At 37.9% G+C, this 20,310-nt stretch overlaps 1 protein-coding gene across 2 annotated transcripts in view; it reads left to right on the top strand.

Annotated features, from left to right (window-relative positions):
- HERC1 (HECT and RLD domain containing E3 ubiquitin protein ligase family member 1) overlaps positions 1-20,310 on the top strand; it is a 219,080-nt gene that overhangs the window by 78,930 nt on the left and 119,840 nt on the right. For both annotated transcript variants that reach the window (XM_073012219.1, XM_008016333.3), the window contains exons 5-14: positions 844-1,155; positions 2,272-2,368; positions 2,954-3,097; positions 4,489-4,616; positions 7,708-7,852; positions 7,960-8,131; positions 9,630-9,764; positions 10,389-10,554; positions 16,534-16,659; positions 18,250-18,471. In XM_073012219.1, coding sequence (XP_072868320.1) covers positions 844-1,155; positions 2,272-2,368; positions 2,954-3,097; positions 4,489-4,616; positions 7,708-7,852; positions 7,960-8,131; positions 9,630-9,764; positions 10,389-10,554; positions 16,534-16,659; positions 18,250-18,471 — 1,647 coding nt within the window. The remainder of the gene's footprint in view (positions 1-843; positions 1,156-2,271; positions 2,369-2,953; positions 3,098-4,488; positions 4,617-7,707; positions 7,853-7,959; positions 8,132-9,629; positions 9,765-10,388; positions 10,555-16,533; positions 16,660-18,249; positions 18,472-20,310) is intronic.

The following is a 20,310-nucleotide window of genomic DNA, read 5'->3' as shown; positions in this document are numbered from 1 at the left end:
TATGTTCACCACAAATGGCAAATAAGAGTAAATAAAGGCCAGGTATGGTGGCTCACACCTGTAATCCCAGCACTTTGGGAGGCTGAGGTGGGTGGATCATTTGAGGTCATGAGTTTGAGACTAGCTTGACCAACATAGTGAAACCCTGTCTACTAAAAATACTTAACAAAAATTAGCCAGGCATGATGGCGTGTGCCTGTAATCCCAGCTACTCGGCGGGACTGAGGCAGGAATTGCTTGAACCTGGTAAATGGAGGTTATAGTGAAACAAAATTGCACCACTGCACTCCACCCCAGGTGACAGAGCAAGACTCTGTCTCAAAAAAAAAAATAAATAAATAAATAAAAACTGGAATTTCTTTTTGCTAGATTAGCCTTTCGTTTTCTTATGATCACTTTTTTTTTAACATTTATAGCCCAGCTAGAACTTTCCATTTGTTACTTTCATTAAAATATATTTTTTTCAAATAGGTTTACAATACATTTTATATGGTTCTTGCCATAATGTACCCTAAGGAATTTATAGGAAGGAAAATTTTATGTCTTGCCATTCTCGGTTATAAGAGGATATTAAGCATTTTACTTTGTTGTTTCATTCAATCATAATCTGGACAATAACCTGAAAAGATAACATATATATGAAGAATTTGAACTCAGCAACAAAGTCATGAGCATGAAAAGGCCATTCGTGTTCTCTTACATTTCTGTATATTCCTTAATCTCTCTGGAGAATCATGCCATATTCTGCTATAAGACTTCCTTTGAGGCTCTTTGATAAAACCAGCCTTAAATATACTTTGATATTCACAGAAGTATTTTATATTTATGATTCTTTGTTTATAGATTGAAGCTGGACAGTACTGCACTTTTGTCATTTCTACGGATGGCTCTGTTAGAGCTTGCGGGAAAGGCAGCTATGGGAGACTGGGCCTTGGAGACTCCAATAATCAGTCAACTTTAAAAAAGTTAACATTCGAGCCTCACAGATCCATTAAAAAGGTTTCATCTTCTAAAGGATCTGATGGTCACACTTTAGCTTTTACAACAGAAGGAGAAGTCTTCAGCTGGGGAGATGGTGATTATGGGAAACTGGGACATGGAAATAGTTCAACACAGAAATATCCGAAGCTTATTCAGGGACCTCTACAAGGAAAGGTATGTGCTTTCTTTTTGGTTATAAAAATAATTAGATACATTGGTGTTGTAATTGACAATATCTTTCAGATTTTGATGTGGTCTTTCTGCTGTTGCCCCTTCAACCCTTTGGCTTAATCTTTTGTATATCTGCTTTATAGTTTACAGAACACCTTTTTATATACATTATTGAATTTTAATTCTTATATTCTTATAATTAGTCTTGTAAGGTAGTTATTATCCCTATTTCACAGATAAGCAAACTGAGAGTCATTCATTTAACAAACATTTAGCACTTTTCAAGTGTCAGGCAGTATTTTAGGCATTAGATGTGTAGCAGTGAACAAGACAGGTAAGGTCTCTACTTTAATCCTTTAGTCTTCAGGATAGAGATAATAAGTTAACAAGCATATGAAATAATTTCAGATAATATTAAAGAAAAAAATGAGCAATGAAGATTACCTTGGGCAGGATGTGGTATTAGGTAATGAGGTAGGTCAGAGAGTGCTCTTAAAAGAGGTGGCATCTTAATAGAGACCTGAATGGTGAGGCATTTAGAGTAGCTAAGTAATTGCCAAGGACCCACACAAATAATTGGAACCATTAGAAACTGAGCCCGTATCTTCTCTTTTTATTAATCTCCTCTCTCCTCCCCTCCTCTCTTTCTTTTCTTTCCTTTTTTTTTTGGACAGGATCTCACTTTGTCACCCAGGCTGGAGTGCAGTGGCGCTATCTCAGCCCACTGCATCCTTGATTTCCTGGGGCTCAGGTGGTCCTCCCAACTCAGCTTCCTGAGTCGCTGGGACTATAGACATGTGCCACCATGCCTGACTAATTTTCATATTTTTTAAAAGAAATGGGGTTTTGCCATGTTGCCCAGGCTGAACTCGAACTCCTGAGCTCAAGCAGTCTGCCTGCCTTGGCCTCCCAAAGTGCTGGGATTACAGGCATGTATTTCAGCACTTACTTGAACCCTTAGCCAGTCATCCTTGTCCTGAGCATAGCCTCCACAACTGTACGTGGAAATTCCTAGATGGGTTTGAATATTAGTATCTGTGAAGTCCCTGTGTACAGGATCATATACGGACTATATGTTTTAAAGTGCATGCTCATCGTATTTACTTGTGTGCAATGCAGGTAGTTGTTTGTGTGTCAGCTGGATACAGACATAGTGCTGCCGTCACAGAGGATGGGGAATTATACACATGGGGTGAAGGAGACTTTGGAAGATTAGGTAAGATTTTTTAAAAATGGAAGTTATTCTCCCAGAAAAATAGAAATGATTAAGTTACTGAGAAACCATGAGAGTAGATTTACTAGGCCAAAGACTGTCATTTATTTTGTTAGTTTAAGCCCAGAGGAAGATAATTTTATATAGGTAAGACTAAGACCTAGATTTTAGTGCTGATATTTAAGATGTAATTAAATCTAGCAAGCATTTACTGAGTGTGCCCTATTACGACCAGACACTGTAGGGTTTCTGGGATAAAACATTACCATCATGATCCTGAAGTTTATAATCTAGTAGGTAATGAAAACAAGTCAACATGAGCATGAAACAGGACAACATAAGGTAAGTGGCTGTGAGGAGAGCATGAAAAGAATATTCTAATGGTTCACTGAAGTGACTATGACCCAGTTTAGGAGCAGCTTGGAAGATTGAGAAGATGTTAGAAATGATTCTCTTTTTCGTATTGCATTGCATTTTTAAAAAATCTCAATTCTATTTTAAAGTTATAACATTTATTCTACTTGTGAAGTCAAGGCCTAGAGAAAGAGTTAACATTGTTTCTTTGTTGTTGTGTGTGTTTTATCCAAGGTCATGGTGACAGCAATAGTCGAAACATTCCAACATTAGTAAAAGACATTAGCAATGTAGGAGAGGTTTCTTGTGGCAGTTCACATACTATTGCTCTGTCTAAAGATGGGAGAACTGTATGGTCTTTTGGAGGAGGAGACAATGGTATGTAAAAAATTATTTATCAGTAGCTTTGGCTTTTTTCTTGAGTTTTAAAAAAATTTATTTTTCAGTTATATATGCCTAGTGTAGAAAGACTCAAATACAGATGAACAGAAATTAAAAAATGAACTGAGCTTTCACAAATGTTACTTTAACCATTGTTAACATTTTGGAAATAGACTTCTAAATAAATATACATTTATGCAAGTATTTACATATATTTCTACTTAGATATCTTTTAAAAAACCAAAGTATAGCTATATGTGTATGTTTTATATAAGATTACATACGTTTTGACATATATATGTTTTACTCTAATAGTTTTTTTTTTTTTGAGACAGGGTCTTGCTTTGTTACTCAGGCTAGAGTGCAGTAATGCAAACCTGGCTCACTGCAGCCTCAACCTCCTGGGCTCAAGAGATCCTCCTGCCTCCGCCCCCCCAAGTAGCTGAGACTACAGGCACGCACCACCACGCCTGACTAATTTTTATATTTTTTTTAGAGACAGGATTTTGCTTTATTGCCCAGGCTGGCCTCGAACTTCGGGGCTCAAGTGATCTGCCAGATTTGGTCTCCCAAAGTGCTTGTATTACAGGCGTGAACCTTCGTGTCCGGCATGAGTATCTTTTTTATATCAACAAGCATGACTCTGCATCATTCTTTTAAGTGGCTGAAAGTGTTCTTTTATTTGATGGTGGCACAATTTATAAAACCAGTTTCTTATTGTTGAGTATCTAGATGGTTTTAATTTTTTTCAGTATTAACAACAACACAATGAATGACTAAATCTTTGTCTACTTTAGTCTCTCCTACTAGCAGTGTGAATGCTTACTTCCCCAAAGTCTTCAACAACAGCATGTATCTAATTTAATTAAATAATTTCAATAGTGAAAATGATATTTAATTTGTACTTTTTTTATTCCTGGTGTGGTTGGATTTGTAGATTGTTGGACGTTTGTTTTTCTTCTTTAATGATTTGTCAAGTTTTCAATTTCATGAGCTATTGATTCTTTTTAAAAGTTTATGAAAAATTATATGCTTGTACATTCTTGTATCATACCTGTATATTATGTCAGCAAATTCGAAGTTAGAAATATAGCCATTAAAGGGGGAGAAAGACAGAAAAATAGTTTTCTCTTTCTTTTAAAGTGATTTTAAATTGCTTGATTTTAGTTGCTTGAAATTAAGATATAAAAGGCTATCAGTGGATGTTTGTTAACTTTCATGTAATAAAAATGCTCATTTGTTAGCATCCTCAGCTATCAGAAACATAGCTTTTCATATCTGTCAGGTTAGTGACGGAAACTTTAGAGCTCTTTATCAACTTTGGTAGTGTTAAAAAGAGTAGAGATTCTTTAAAACAAGTAAATTATTTAATGTGTTTGTTTTTATAGGTAAACTTGGTCATGGTGATACCAACAGAGTGTATAAACCTAAAGTTATTGAAGCTTTACAAGGAATGTTCATTCGCAAAGTTTGTGCTGGGAGCCAGTCTTCACTTGCTTTGACGTCAACAGGGCAGGTAGGACTAAGGGATGAGTATAAAAGACTTAGAGTATTTCAAAGGATGCGGTGACTAAAAAGTAATAATTGTATTTAAATTTTAAAGTTCAAATAAATACATTTTTAGGCAACATGCTGAAATGAAATATTTTCTTCTGTTTGGAGTATCTGAGAAGGAACCAGGTTTTCTAACCTGGCCTGTGTGACCCAGGTAAACCTTAGTGGAGCCTCTGTTCTTTGTATTAAACTGATTTTCTAAAATGTTTTAGCATTTAGCTTCCCTTAAACCTTTTCCAAAACATCATGGATAGTGGGGGAAAGCTGAACTAGATCTTGATGGAACCAGTGATATGAATTAAGAAGGCAAGAGGGTGATCAAAAAGGTGGGTAAAGAGAATACTTAGGTATGGAAAATAATCTGAGAGAGTTAGTTGTTTCTGAGAAACAGCATAAAGTCAGACTTAGGATCGTCAGAATTTTATGAGCCTTTATAAAGGCTCATAAGCTTTGCAGTTTAATAGCTTATAAGCTTTGAACTTTTACATGTGTGTTTTCACTCTTACCCTATTTGTTTGTTGAGGATAGGGGGGAGCCAGGTATAGTTATAGACTGACAATATTTGTCCCTGTGTATCCATCAGTGATGGCAGTAAAAAAGTGAGCTGACCACTTACTCTGTCATGTATAGGAGGCCACCTTGTGTCAGGCAGTGGTATAAAAGTGTTTTATGACTAATTCACAAGGCAGATGAGCAGAAAAGCTGAAATTAGCATATAACTTGATTATTCTTTGAGAAACTAGAATGCCTTGCGTCCTTCAAGCTATTCATCATTACATTAGCTAGTTGCTGCCTTAAAAATATCTCTTCTATGTATTTCTCACTATTGGTTTTGTAGTAAGAATCCATGAATTGAAGTTAGCTTATGTATTTGATGTATACACACAGGCAAATAACACATCCCTTGAGCATCATGTGCTTCTTTTTTTATGAGGGAGTAATAATTTCTGCTTTGCATACACATGATCTTATAAGATAATCATTAGAATTGAGAGTTTTGTAGAGTATCAAGTACTATTCAACTATTGGTGGTAGTAGTAATAATAATAATAGTAATAAATCCATTACATTGAATTCCAAGTTCCAAGAGAACTTGTACATTGTTTACTGTATAGAATAGTTGTATTATGAGTACCTTAAGTTATATGAAATCAAATATATATGCATGGAAAAAAGTAAAGTCAGAAATACTTTTAAAGGGTAAGAGTAGTTCTCTTTACCATTAAACTTGAGCATGAAATGACGATCAACATTTGCTTTTCCCTCAGTCTGTCTCAGCCCTTTCAGGCCTCTTCTGTACTTACTTCCTACCATGCTATACAGTATGGTCCAGTCTCTAAAGGCAAGCCAAGTATTTCTCATCTGGTGCCGAACCGAAGGAACACTGCAAGAGAAAACTCTTTGTAGGCCTTACTGAGTGACAGTATTACAGTGATGTGTCACTCAATGGGATATATTCTGAGAAATGTGTTGTTAGGCCATTTTGTTGTTGTGAGAACATTGTAGAGAGTACCACACAAACCTAGGTGGTGTAGCCTACTATGCTCCTAGACTATATGGTATTGCTCCTAGGCTATAAACCTGTACTGCATGTTACTGTACTGAATACCTTCAGAAATTGTAATATAATGGTAAGTATGTATCTAAACATATCTAAACATAGAAAAGGTACAGTAAAAATACTGGCATCAAAGCTCCATTAGATCTTACGGGACCACTGTTGTATAATGTGGTCTGTTATTGACCGAATGGTACATGACTGCATATTATACTTCATGAGTAATTTAGGAAAATTTTCTGTGATGATTTTGACTATATGTTATTTCATTGTCCTTATCTTTAGTTCCTAACATCTCCTAAAATATGCCTTATGTACTGGAATTTTGTTGTATTCTATACTTAAGTTTTCTGGAAACAAATACAAATATATGTTCTCATTTTGTTTTATTTTGAAGTCAGGGTCTCACTGTTGCTCAGGCTGGAGTACAGTGGCACACATGGCTCACTGCAGCCTTGACCTCCTGGGCTCAAGAGATTGTCCCCACCCAGGCTCCCGAGTAGCTGGGACCACAGGTCTGTGCCACAATGCTTGGGCAATTTTTAAACTTTTTGTGGAGATCGGGTCTTGCCACCTTGTCCAGGCTGGTGCTGAACTCCTGAGCTCAGGTGATCCTCTTGCCTTAGCCTGTCAAAGTGCTGGGATTACAGGCTTGAGCCACTACACCTGTACAGTGCTCTTTATTTTTAATTGAAGTGGTTTAATCTCTCAGCAGCAGTCTTTCCTAAAATAATTGCAAGACAAAGACAAATTCTCAGATTTGATGGCATAAAGATAACAGTCTATATAATCTTACCAAAATCTATTAAAGATAAAAAAAAAATCATTCAGATTGCTGATTGTTTTGATTTTGTTGATTTCGGGTTGCCAGATTGGCAGTCACTCGCCTATTTGTCTTGCCAAAGACAAAATTTTTTTCCCCCCCACCTAACCCTTTCCCCAAGTATTGATTAGTCAAAAATGAAGATGATAAAGGGGAACTATCTTGCTACTGCTTCACATGACCCTATTTGTAAGTGATAATTATTGTAACAATGAGGTGAGGTATTTCTAAAACTAAATAATAAACATCAGTTTTGTGATTTGTATAATCCATTTTATATGGTCATACCTTGTTCTGATCTTAAATCTCACCAGAATAGTGAGAAACACATAAAGGAGAAGTTTTTAGACAGTATTTTCAAAGCTGGTAAGATGGGGCAAATATAACAAATTGCAAGCCAATTAGTAGTTTAGCAGACCCTCTCTGAAAACCTTTCTGTTTTTTCTATGACCAATTATTTTTATTTTCAGATCAGCTGTTTGCCTATACAGTGAATGCCTAAAGGCAGCATGATAAATTGCTATAACAATCTTTAAAATGATCAAAATGATTTTAACATCAGAAGGTTCTATCAAACCATACTTTAGTTTCATAGATTTTATTTATCCCTAAACAAGCCAACAATCTAATCATCTCAGGAAGTTATGTTTAGTGTATTTCTGTTTTTTTCAGGTCTATGCTTGGGGCTGTGGAGCTTGTCTAGGTTGTGGTTCTTCAGAAGCTACTGCTTTGAGACCCAAGCTTATTGAAGAACTGGCTGCCACAAGAATAGTTGATGTTTCTATTGGAGACAGTCATTGTTTGGCTCTTTCTCATGGTAAAGTCATTTGTTTTTAAGGAAATAGTATTAACTGTTGTCTTGTGAAATATATTACATTTGAATTTGGCTTTCCTTTTATATAATACTTTATATTTTGTTTTTAGATAATGAAGTTTATGCCTGGGGCAATAATTCAATGGGGCAATGTGGTCAGGGAAATTCCACAGGTCCTATTACTAAACCAAAGAAAGTGAGTGGCTTAGATGGCATAGCTATTCAGCAGATTTCAGCTGGAACATCACATAGTCTGGCATGGACTGCTCTTCCTAGGGACAGGTAAGAGTGCCTATGTTTAAAAATTCTTGTGCGTTTTAACACAAGAGACACCAATAGAAAGTAGAAACACTAATAAAAACAGAAATAATTGTGCTTTGTTCATAAAATACTCTTATGGACATATATAGTATTGCTTTTTCTCTATCATAGAAATGACATTAGATTTCTTTTGATTTGAATGTTGAGGTTAGACATGTTTCAGAAACAAGAAGTCATACCCAGTATTGAAGATATTGTCTTTTAAACATTTTGAATTCTCTCTCATCTCTACATGCTGATTTAAAAAAATTGAATGGCTGCATATCAAGAGGAACTTAAAATAATCAAAATCAGAACTAGACTTTATTGATTTAATGTTTAACCGCAGTGGTCTTTATCTGGTTGCTTTTTGAAATTTTTTTTTTTTTTAATTGTCATACTTTTAAATCAAGGAGGTTACTTTTTGCAGAAACTTAGCTTTTTCCTAAAGTGCTGTGTGTGTTAAGTCAATCAGGTAGGTAAGTTTTAGTTACTGTTAGGAGATTGAATTTTAAAGAATGTTTGGGTTATTTCAGATATTTTCAGATACACGTGGGCTAATCTATAGCTTAGAATGTATTTTATTTGCATTCTATGCTTTTGACTCAGAGGGTTTTTAAATGATATTCTAACCAATTAAAAGTATTTATTGATAGTTATTCCTCTAACGCAAAAGTCAAAATAAATAAGTTGAATATAAATAATTTGCTGTTAGCATTAAATATCCAACTTCCCACTTCATATGTAGAGAGTTGGGTCCCAAGATCTTAAAAGTATTCACAAGAAATTTCAGGATTTTGTCTTTTAATAGATTTCAGTATATCACTCTATAGAGTCAGGATATTTTTCTTAATATGAAGTATACATCTTCTGGACTCTTAGAGCCAGAGGGCCTTTAGTAGATCATGTGACTCAGCCCTCTGCTTTCAGGTGAGTGGACATCCAAACCTTCCAAAACAGGTGGTGGTTGTATGTTTTCTCCTTAAAGATGGCAAATTGTTGGTTTTCCTTAGTCACTAAAATTAAAGCTTTTACACTTTCATAATCAATAATGTCTTTGTATCTTGTTGAAATCATTCAGCTTTAATGTATATATGTATATATGTACTTTTTGAGATGGATTCTGACTCTGTCGCTCAGGCTGGAGTGCAGTGGTACAATCTCTGCTCACTGCATTGTCTGCCTCCCAAGTTCAAGCAATTCCCCTGCCTTAGCCTCCCAGGTAGCTGGGACTACAGGCATACACCACCATGCCCGACTAATTTTTATATTTTTAGTAGAGATGGGATTTCACCATGTTGGCTAGGCTGGTCCTGAAGTCCTCACCTCAGGTGATCTGCATTCCTTGGCCTCCCAAAGTGCTGAGATTACAGGCATGAGCCACCATGCCCGGCCAATATATGTTTTAATTTTCGTTTTTGATTATGGATAAAAATGTCATTGTAAGACTGTTTTTTTATTTTCTTATGTGTCCTTCTAGACAAGTTGTTGCATGGCACCGACCTTATTGTGTAGATCTTGAAGAGAGTACCTTCTCACACCTGCGTTCTTTTCTTGAGAGATACTGTGATAAAATAAACAGTGAGATTCCCCCACTCCCTTTCCCTTCATCAAGGTATGTTATATGTATGTTTTGTATGTGTGTGTGCATGTGTATAAATTATTCCTTTTGAGTTTTGACTTACTGTTCTTTCTTGTTTGTTTTCCCAAATTATGTGGAACTTTTTTATAATCTAGAAAAGAGCTAAACTTAGTTACTTATTGATAATAACTTCTAGGAAAAAGTTACTCATAATTTCACAAATCATGTTTTAAAAATTACTGTTGTTCGTGACTTGACAAATTTTTTTTTTTTTTTTTTTTGAGACAGAGTCTTGCCCTGTCACCCAGGGTGGAGTGCAGTGGCATGATCTCAGTCCACTGCAACCTTTGCCTCCCAGGTTCAAGTGATTCTCTTTCCTCAGCCTGCTGAGTAGCTGGGATTACAGGCACCTGCCATCACACCGAGCTAATTTTTGTATTTTTAGTAGAGACGGGGTTTCACCATGTTGGCCAGGCTGGTCTCAAACTCCTGACCTCAGGTGATTGACCCACCTCAGCCTCCCAAAGTGTGGGGATTACAGGCATGAGCCACTGCACCTGGCCAGCAAAATTTTTGAAGAGAAAAAAATGTTACCCAAACTGGATAGCACATGCACTTTTATGTTCCAAAAATTCATAGAAGTTTATTTGGTTTCAGAGAACACCACAGTTTTCTCAAGCTGTGCCTGAAGCTACTTTCAAATCACCTTGCTCTTGCACTTGCGGGAGGGGTAGCTACCAGCATTCTCGGGAGGCAGGCAGGTCCACTTCGAAATTTGCTCTTCAGACTGATGGACTCAACTGTCCCAGATGAAATCCAAGAGGTAAGAGAATAGGACTTGTGAATCTTTCTCAAATCACATCTTTCTCTGAGATTTTAGCTATACAATATATTCAACTGTACGTTGAACAGTTTCAATTGGATGTTGTTTCTCTTACTCCTATTTTCTTGGTGAGAGTATTTTTGGTTAACTCATCCTTTGAGACAAAGGTCAGATGCCATCTCTAAGAAACTTTTTATTCCTGCCCTCCCACCAGATTTGGTTTTTCTTGTGTATGTTCTCATTACATCACATTGTATTCTAGTTGCTTATTTATAAACATGTCACTCTTTTTTCACGAGAAGATGAGTTCCTGAGGGCAAGGAGCTAGTGCATGGGCTTGGTCAGTAGTAGTAACTGAATAAGTGGACTGGGTCATCTACTAGAACTGTTAACCAGAGCTAAGGAGAGAAAGGTCAGGTTAAGGAGGAAGAAGTGGCCTAGAATAGAATACTGATTATAAATAAGGAGAGTATAGTTTGAAAAAGAATATATAGTATTATAATACAATATTAAATTTGGGGGAAACTTAAAAATAGATATTTGTAATACAAAATACAGAAAATAAATAAACTCTTTTGGCAGGTAATAATAGAAAGTATAGTAAGTTTTAAACCAGTGCACTCCTAAATTATCAATGGATCAAATAAAGAAATTACAAGATAAATTTTAAAATACTTAAGATTAATGAAAACAAAATCTGAACATACCAAAACTCATGAAATGCAGCTAAAGCTGTGCTTGGAGGAAAATTTATAGCTTATAAACATCTATATTTTTTTAAAAAGAAATATATCGAATCAGTAGTTTAACCTTCTACCTTAAGAAATTAGAAAAAGAAGAGCCAACTCAACCCAAAGCAAGTAGAAAGAAGGAACTAATGTAGATTAGAGTGAAATTTAAAAAATAAAGAATAGAAAAACAGTTGAGGAGATCAAGGAGACTAAATGTTCGTTTTTTGAAAAGACAAAAATCAACAAACCTCTGGCTGGACTAACCAAGAAAAAACAGAGAGGATTTAAATTACTCAAATCAGGAATGAAAGATGAGATATTACTACTGACCATACAGAAATCAAAAGGGAAATTGAGAGGCAGAGTAAGATGGTGGAATAGAAGGCTCCACTGATCATTCCCCCTGCCAAGGGCACCAGTTTAACAACTCTACACAGAAAAAAGCACCTTCATGAGAACCAAAAATCAGGTGAGCACTTACACTACCTAGTTTTAACTTCATATCGCTGAAAGAGGCACTGAAGAGATAGAAAAAACAGTCCTGAATTGGCAGCGCCACTCCTCCCCCTGCAGCAGTGGCAGTGTGGTGCAGAGAGTGTCTCTGGGTGCTGGGGGAGGGAGAACACAGCAATTGTGAGGCATTGAACTCAGTGCTATCCTGTTAGAGAAGAAAGGAAAACGGGACCAAACTCAGCTGACACCAGCCCACAGAGGGAGCATTTAAACCAACCCTAGCCAGAGGGGAATTGCTGATCTCAGTGGTCTAAATTTGAATTCCTGCAAGGCTCACCACTGAGGGCTATAATGCTGTGTGTCTCCAAGTAAACTTGAAAGGCAGCCTAGGCCAAAAGGACTGCAACTCTTAGGCGAGTCCTAGTGCTGAACTGATCCCAGAGACAGTGGACAGAGGGGCACGTGACATACTGAGACACCAGCTGGGGTAACCAAGGGAGTACTGGCTCACCCCTCACCACCCCGACCCCAACGCCAGGCTACACAGCTCATGGCTCCGAAAGAGACCCCTTTCTTCCACTTGAGAGGGAAGACTGGGCAGGACTTTGTCTTGCATCTTAGATACCCCTTGATCACAGCAGGATAGGGGACCAGTCAGAGTCACAAAGCTCCCCGTTCCAGGTGCCAGCTCTCAGATGACATTTCTAGACATACCCTGGGCCAGAAGGGAACCCACTGCCTTGAAGAGAAGGACTCAGTACTGGCAACATGCATCATCTGCTAACTTAAGATCCCATGGGCTGTGAATAACCAGCATTGATACCCAGCTACTACGTCAAGGACTTTGGGTGAGACTCTGAGACTTTCTGGCTTCAGGTACCAGCACAGCCACGGAGGGATAGAGTACCAGATACACTCTTGGGATCCCTGATTCCAGGACTTGATTCTTAGATGGCATTTCTAGACCTGCTCTGGACTACAGAAGAACCCACTGCCCTGAAGGGTGAGTCCCAGGCCAGGCAGTATTCACCATAAGCTAACTTAAGAATCCCTGGGCCTTAAGCTTAAGGGAACATTGATGCTTGTCTGGCAATACTCCTTGTGGCCTGGGGTGGTGGTAGCTATGGGGTGAGGCTCGTCTAGCTTTGGAAAGGGGAGGCACGAATGAAAAAGACTGTGTTTTGTGGTTTGAGTGTCAGCTCAGCCATAGTACAATAGAATACTGGATAGACCTCTAAGGTTTTTGACTCTAGTCCCTGACTCCCAGATGGCACCTCTAGACCCACCTGAGGCTTAGGGGACCTTGCTCCCCTGAAGGAAAGGACATGACCTCGCTGGCTTTGCTGCTGGCTGATTGTGGAACCACAGAGCCTTGAGCGAACATAGGCAATAGCCAGGGAGTGCTTACAGCAAGCCTTGGATGAGACCCAGTGCTGTGCTGGTGCTTTGCTGGATTCAGGTCCGACCCAGTGTAGTCATAGTGGTGGTGGCCGCAGGGGTGCTTGTGTCACTCCACTCCCAGCTTTAGGTGGCTGAGGAGAGAGAGAGAGAGACACTGAGACTGTTTGGGAGAAAGTAAGGGAAGAGAACAAGAGTCTTTGCCTGATAATCCAGAGAATTCTCCCAGATCTTGTCCAAGACCATCAAGGTGGTACCACTACGAGGCTGCAAGAACCACAATGTTACTAAAGCAGATACAGTTTAGATCACAACACCCAAGTCCTTTAAAATATCTGGAAAGCCCAAGATATATCTGGAAAGCCCAAGAAGGATGGGTACAGATAAGCCCAGACAGTGAAGACTACAATAAATACCTAACTCTTCAATATCTACTAGCATCCACACCATCCATGACCTAACCAAATGAACTAAATATGGCACCAGGGACCAATCCTGGAGAAACAGATTTGTGACCTTTCAGACAGAAAATTCAAAATATCTGTGTTGAGGAGAGTCAAAGAAATTCAAGATAGCACTGAGAAGGAATACAGAATCCTATCAGATAAATTTAACAGAGATTAAAATAATTTGAAAGAATCAAGTGGAAATTCTGGAGCTGATAAATGCAGTTGGCATTTCAAAGAATGCCTCAGAGTCCTTTAATACCGGAATTGATGGCAGAAGAAATAATTAGCGAGCTTGAAGACAGGCTATTTGAAAATACACAATCAGGCTGGGCGCGGTGGCTTACGCCTGTAATCCCAGCACTTTGGGAGGCCAAGGTGGGCGGATCACAAGGTCAAGAGATAGATACCTTCCTAGCCAACATGGTGAAACCCCATCTCTACTAAAAATACAAAAAAAATTAGCTGGATATGATGATATGAACTGATGTGGGGAAAGTCATAGCCTTCAATATTAAAAAATTATCTTGGCCAGGAACGGTGGCTCATGCCTGTAATCCCAGCACTTTTGGCGGCCAAGGTGGGCAGATCACTTGAGACCAGGAATTGAAGATCAGCTGGCCAATATGCAAAACCCCTTCTCTATTAAAAAATACAAAAAAACAAAAAACAAAAAACAAAAACTGGAAATGTTTTGTCAATTGCCTCTTCATTGTTTTCTGTGTTCTTTCTTTCTCTCTGGAACTCCTTATTATTGGGATACTTGACCTCCTGAGCCAGTCCTCTTAATTTTCTTGTGTTTTCCTTCCTGTTTTCCATCTTTTTCCCCCCTCTACTTTATAAGAAATTTAATTCTATGTTCTAGCCCTTCTGTTGAGATTTTTCTTTCTTTTATCTTTTTAATTTATAAAAGCTCTTCATTCTCGAAGTGTTCCTTTTTTAATAGCCTTCCATTCTGACACTTTTTGAAGATACTAATTTTTGTTCTTGTTTCTCCCTGTGTACTTTCTTTGTTTAATTAGACCATTTCTGTTAGTTTTAGTCTCTTTCATAATAAAGGCTTTCCTCAAATTTCTAATAACCTTTGGCTTCCCAATAATGGGTAAGAGTGTGATGCCATCGCTGGGCGTGGTGGCTCATGCCTCTAATCCCAGCAGTTTGGCAGGCTGAGGTGGGCAGATCACCTGGGGTCAGGAGTTCGAGACCAGCCTGGCCAACATGGTAAAACCCCGTCTCTACTAAAACTACAAAAATTACCTGGGCATGGTGGTGCATGTCTGTAATCCCAACTACTTGGGAGGTTGAGGTAGGAAAGTTGCTTGAACAGAGGTGGAGGTTGCCGTGAGCCGAGATCGTGCCACTGCATTCCAGCCTGGGAGACAAAAGCAAGACTCCATCTCAAAAAAAAGAAGTGTGATGCTGAAAGGCTGATTGATGCTAAAAGTTCTCTACACAGGGATGAGGTTTATCAAATTTATTGTAGATTGATGTGGCTGGGCTGTATTTTAGGGGAAGGTAACATTTCATGCCTGTCACTTAAAGTCTTTTCTACTAGGCTAGTGAGATTCTTCAAAGGAAGGCTCTTCTAAGCTACTACCAGAAGGTATAAACCTGAGTGACAATCATCTGGTGGGGAAAAAGTTTAGGAGTCTCAATATTCAGAATGAACACTTTGTCGTAAAATCACCCAATTTTAGTTTGGTATTCCTGCCTTCAACTGTGCCTGTTATCTTAACCAGTTTTCAACCAATCCTGTTTTGAGCTCTTCCTTTGTTCCCTCTTGCAGAAGTGTATGAGCCTCTAGGAATTCTACAGTATAAATCAAAGTGTTGTTTGGTTTTTCTCATTTTTGACTTAGGGTGTAGCCATTTGAGGTTTTTTAAGTCAGTTACCCTTAATTTGTTCCTTTCTGTTTCCAAAATTTTGATGCTGATTTTCCTTTACCATTTTGGGCAGGGGAGTCTTTTTGAATTATCTGCCCAACCCCTGCCCATTGTTTTAGATGGCCTTTTGGAAACAGAATATGTGCACTCAGTTCTTAATCCTTAGTCACCTTTGTTGAATTTCCACAGCTAAAATTTGATTTTACTTTGATTTTAGCTTTATTTTAGTTTGAGTAGAGTAACCTGAGAAAGTCATTAAAGATTTGTTCTGTTCTTAACTGTTGTGTTGTTGTGTCCATGTTAGAGGACACATGCTTTTTGATGGAAGGGTTATTCTTCTTGTGTACTTGAATTTTTCAATCATTGTAGTAATTCAAAGAATTATTAATAGAACATTGACTTATAGAAAAATCGAGTATTAGAACTGACAGGCACTATGGATTTTATCTAGTCCAACACTGTTTTTACTGATAAAGAAGCCATGACCCAGAGAAGTTATGAGGCCTAAGATAATGCAGCTACTATTCCTTATGCTGTTCCCACTACCTGGACCTTTGTCTAGCCAGGTCCTACTAATTCTGTAATTCTTAAATGCCTAATTCTCAGGGAGATCTTCCATGAGCCCATAGGCCATGTTAATTGCCATGTTTGTGTGTTCAGGCAAGTTCCTGCACCCTTTTACTTTCCCTTTGTGACTCCTTTCACATTTATTCTTTCTTGCTCAGGGTCTTTCTTTCCCATTAGACTGTAGGCTCATGAAAGCAGAGATTTTGTCTGTCTTACTCATTTCTGCACCCGAATCATTTTACAACGGAGCCTTACCAGGCTGAAAGCTATAGAATCAACACTAAATATTTGTTGGTTGATGATTAGTTATTTAGTGGCAAATCCAAAATATTTCTTCATAGCTTTCTTAAAGGCATCTGAAGGAGGACTTATGTGCTTTCTTTTTTATCATGCCATCTTTTTTAGACTTAACATGATCCTATTAGTGAATTCACTTTAAGTGTGTTTTTATTAAAAACTAAGAACCAGGCCAATCAGTACACTTTTCTCTCTTGATTTTAGGTGGTAATTGAAACTTTGTCAGTGGGAGCAACCATGCTGTTACCTCCATTACGAGAACGGATGGAATTACTTCATTCTCTTTTACCTCAAGGGCCCGATAGATGGGAAAGCTTATCTAAAGGACAGGTAGGCCTTTGCTTACTATGTAAGTAAACCAGCAGTATCATAAAAATTTGGACTGAGAAGGAAATAAAACTAATCAATTGCCATGTGTTCATGGAGCATAAGTACTTGATGGGCCTAGTAAATCCTGGTTATTTAATGTTTTATGCTGGAAGAATTCCCAGGTGTCTAACAACCTTAGGTGAAGCAAGTGATAATTTATTAAGTTACTTGGGGCTAATTATTAGAATAAGGACTAATTTTTCCAGTGTTTCGTATAGTACTAAGCCGACACTGTGGTTTATTTGTAGTATGCTGAGTTGAAATCAAGTGCATGTGCTGCTGTTGGTTCCATGCTGAGAACTTTGTCTGAAATTGTTGTATAAAGAGTATAGATGACCATTAGGAAAAAGTATTTGATGATATGAGTATACTTATTTTTTCCATTTTTATCTTATGTACCTTAAAATAGTACCTTTTGCTCAACCAAGTAGAAGTTATCAGATTCAGAGATACAGATTTTAGGAAAAAAAATTGGTACTTATTTGCAGTAAAATATTTATTGATACTTTTCCTTCTTTTAAAATCTTTTTTAGAGACAGTCTTGCTCTGTCGCCCACACTGGAGTAGGGTGGTGCAATCATGGCTCACTCTAACCTTGAACTCCTGGAGCTCAAGGGATCCTACTGCCTTTTCCTCTGGAGTAGCTAAGACTGCTGGCATGTGCCACCACACCTGGCTAATTTTTTTATTCTTATTTTTATAGCTGTGGGGTCTTGCTGTATTTCCCAGGCTGTTCTTGAACTCCTGGCCTCAAATGATCCTCCTGCTTTGGCCTCCCAAAGTGCTGGGATTATAGGCATGAGACCACTGTGCCTGGCCCACAGATGATTTTTTTTTTTTTTTTTTTTTGAGACAGGGTTTTTGCTCTGTCATCCAGGCTGGAGTGCAGTGGCATGATCACGGCTTACTGTAGGCTCAACCTCCTGGGCTCAAGCGATTCTCCCACCTCAGTCTTCTGAGTAGCTGAAACTACAGGTGTGCACCACCACGCTCAGCTGATTTTTGTATTTTTTGTAGAGGGGGTTTCACTATGTTGCCCATGCTGATCTTGAATTCCTGGACTCAAGTGGATCCGCCTGCCTTGGCCTCCTAAAGTGCTGTGATTACAGGCATGAGCCACTGCACCCAGCCTACAGATGATTTTTAATGAGTATTTTGCATTAGTTTAGATTTCAAGTGATTTATTTTAAATGTTAGAATAAGTAGTTGTCATTGGTAATGTCACGCTGTAGAACCGTGTGTCATACTATTTATCGGCGTTTCGGACTCCTCTCTACTTATAGTACTAAAATATTATGCATAGTATGCTATGTTAGCTTAGAGATTTAGCTATTATAATGAAGACTAAAATAAAAACCTGTAAGTTGTATTTTCCTAAATCCCATTTCCTAAATGGGATTAATTGGGTAGTTTTTATAATTACATACTTCTTGAAGATGATTGTTTAGTAAGATATTAAGTGGATTAGTGTAGTTTTTTTCTGGGATCCTTTTGTTTTATTTTCTAGTGCATATTATGTTAGTTACTTGTTCATATTTTATTGTTCTTTAGAGAATGCAACTGGATATCATTCTGACAAGTTTGCAAGATCATACCCACGTAGCCTCCCTACTTGGCTATAGTTCACCCTCTGATGCAACTGACCTATCTTCTGTGTGTACTGGCTACGGAAATCTGTCAGATCAACCTTATGGCACTCAGAGCTGCCATCCAGATACCCACCTGGCTGAAATTTTGATGAAGACCCTCTTAAGAAATTTAGGATTTTATACAGTAAGTTGTTCTTTCATTGTAGTAAAAGAAGAATAAAGGGGTAGGGATCTCTTTAGTCAAGGTAATTTGACATTTAAACACCTTTGATAGAACTTAAACTCTAGACCCCTCTCCCCCAAGAGGAAAAACATGTCAGGTTTTCTGAAATATTGTGGGGACCAAATAACATGTACTTGAGAAGTTCAAAGGGATTTATTTTAGAATTTTACCAGATTTTTCTGATATTGTAGAATAATAAACAGAATAAAATAGTCAAGAACATTTTTAGAGAGAAGAATAATGCGCAAGGCATTAACCTTGCTAGACATAATCTTATAATGAAACAATGTACTTAGTACTGAATGAGAATAGGTTGGTCAGTAGGATAGAGGACAGTGGAGCTTATAGCTTTCCCTGTATTAGGATGCCATTAATTCTAACTCTCTAGTGTTTCTTAAATTCATTTTTTTTCCTGCCATTTCTTTGAGTTCTAAGCCAGATCATTATGATTCAGTGCTAATGGTGTTACAGCTGTTGTCACTATTGCTGGTCTCTTCTCAGCATCTCACCGCTGGAATAACTTTGTATTAAATAACTTCTTTATATTAAAGAATACAACTTCTTTGTATTAAATTAAAACTCCTTCAGGCCAGGCGCGGTGGCTTATGCCTGTAATCTCAGCACTTTGGGAGGCTGAGTTGGGTGGATCACCTGAGGTCAGGAGTTTGAGATCAGCCTGGCCAATATGGTGAAACCCCATCTCTACCAAAAATGCAAAAATTAGCCAGGCGTGGCAGCTGGCACCTATAATCCCAGCCACTCAGGAGGCTGAGGTGGGAGAGTTGCTTGAACCCGGGAGGCAGAGGCTGCAGTGAGCTGAGATCGTGCCATTGCACTCCAGCCTGGGTGACAGAGCGAGACCCTGTCTCAAAACAACAACAACAACAACAGCAACACCCTGCAGACCCTTTATCATTGGCTCACACACCATTCTTATCTGAGCTCATCCTTTTCCAGAATTGTACATTGTACACCTATTTCCTGTTGTTTTTCTCTACCAATCTGTGATGTAAGACTTGACTATTCTAGGAAACCTTGCCCAAATAACCCCATCTAGCCAGAGATGTGTATAACTACACATCTCTGTACTCATCAGCACTTACAGGATCAGAGTATACTGTGCAACTTAACTTTGAATTGGTTGTGTATCAATTCATATTGTTTCCTATGGCTCTTCAGGGCTTGGTCTATGTACTCTTTTTCTTCCAATACAAGTCTTAGCGCTCTGTCCCACCCACATTAAAAGGCTAATCACTAAGTCAGAGTGAAAATTCTTCCTACAAAATTCTTTTCTTTCAGGTTTAAGAATGTAAATTTAATCTGATATTAAGGAGTAATGGCTGCAAATGGATAAGAACAATGTGGTGTATATAGCCATTTGTTAATGACCAAAACTTTTTCCCAAAGTTACAGGGAATGTTACAACAAAGTTGTAAGGAATATTAGGGCTGAGGCAGATTTATATATTATATGGAAATGGAAATAAAATACTAACTGCTTTTGGGTTGAAATAATAAATTAATGTCTCTTTCTGATGTGATTTAAACCAAATTTGTTGTAAGATTTTAAAATAACAGTACTAATTAACAACTTATAGCAAGGGCCCTACAGTTTTCCCATATTCTATCTTGTATAGTGTATACATAGACCAAATTTTCTCCTAAAGGTATTCAGCACATGATTATTTACAGGAAATAAAGTTGGAAATAGCAGAAATATCTAAAAATAGAGGAGTGGTTAAGTAATTTATGGTATATGTGTTCAGTGGAATATTATATTTTATATATACATGATTTATGA

Source organism: Chlorocebus sabaeus, chromosome 26, assembly GCF_047675955.1.
Source record: "Chlorocebus sabaeus isolate Y175 chromosome 26, mChlSab1.0.hap1, whole genome shotgun sequence".
In the NCBI taxonomy this organism is placed as follows: Eukaryota; Metazoa; Chordata; class Mammalia; order Primates; family Cercopithecidae; genus Chlorocebus; species Chlorocebus sabaeus.
Note: the sequence above shows the minus strand (reverse complement) of the source record. Positions and strands in the feature narration are given on the sequence as shown.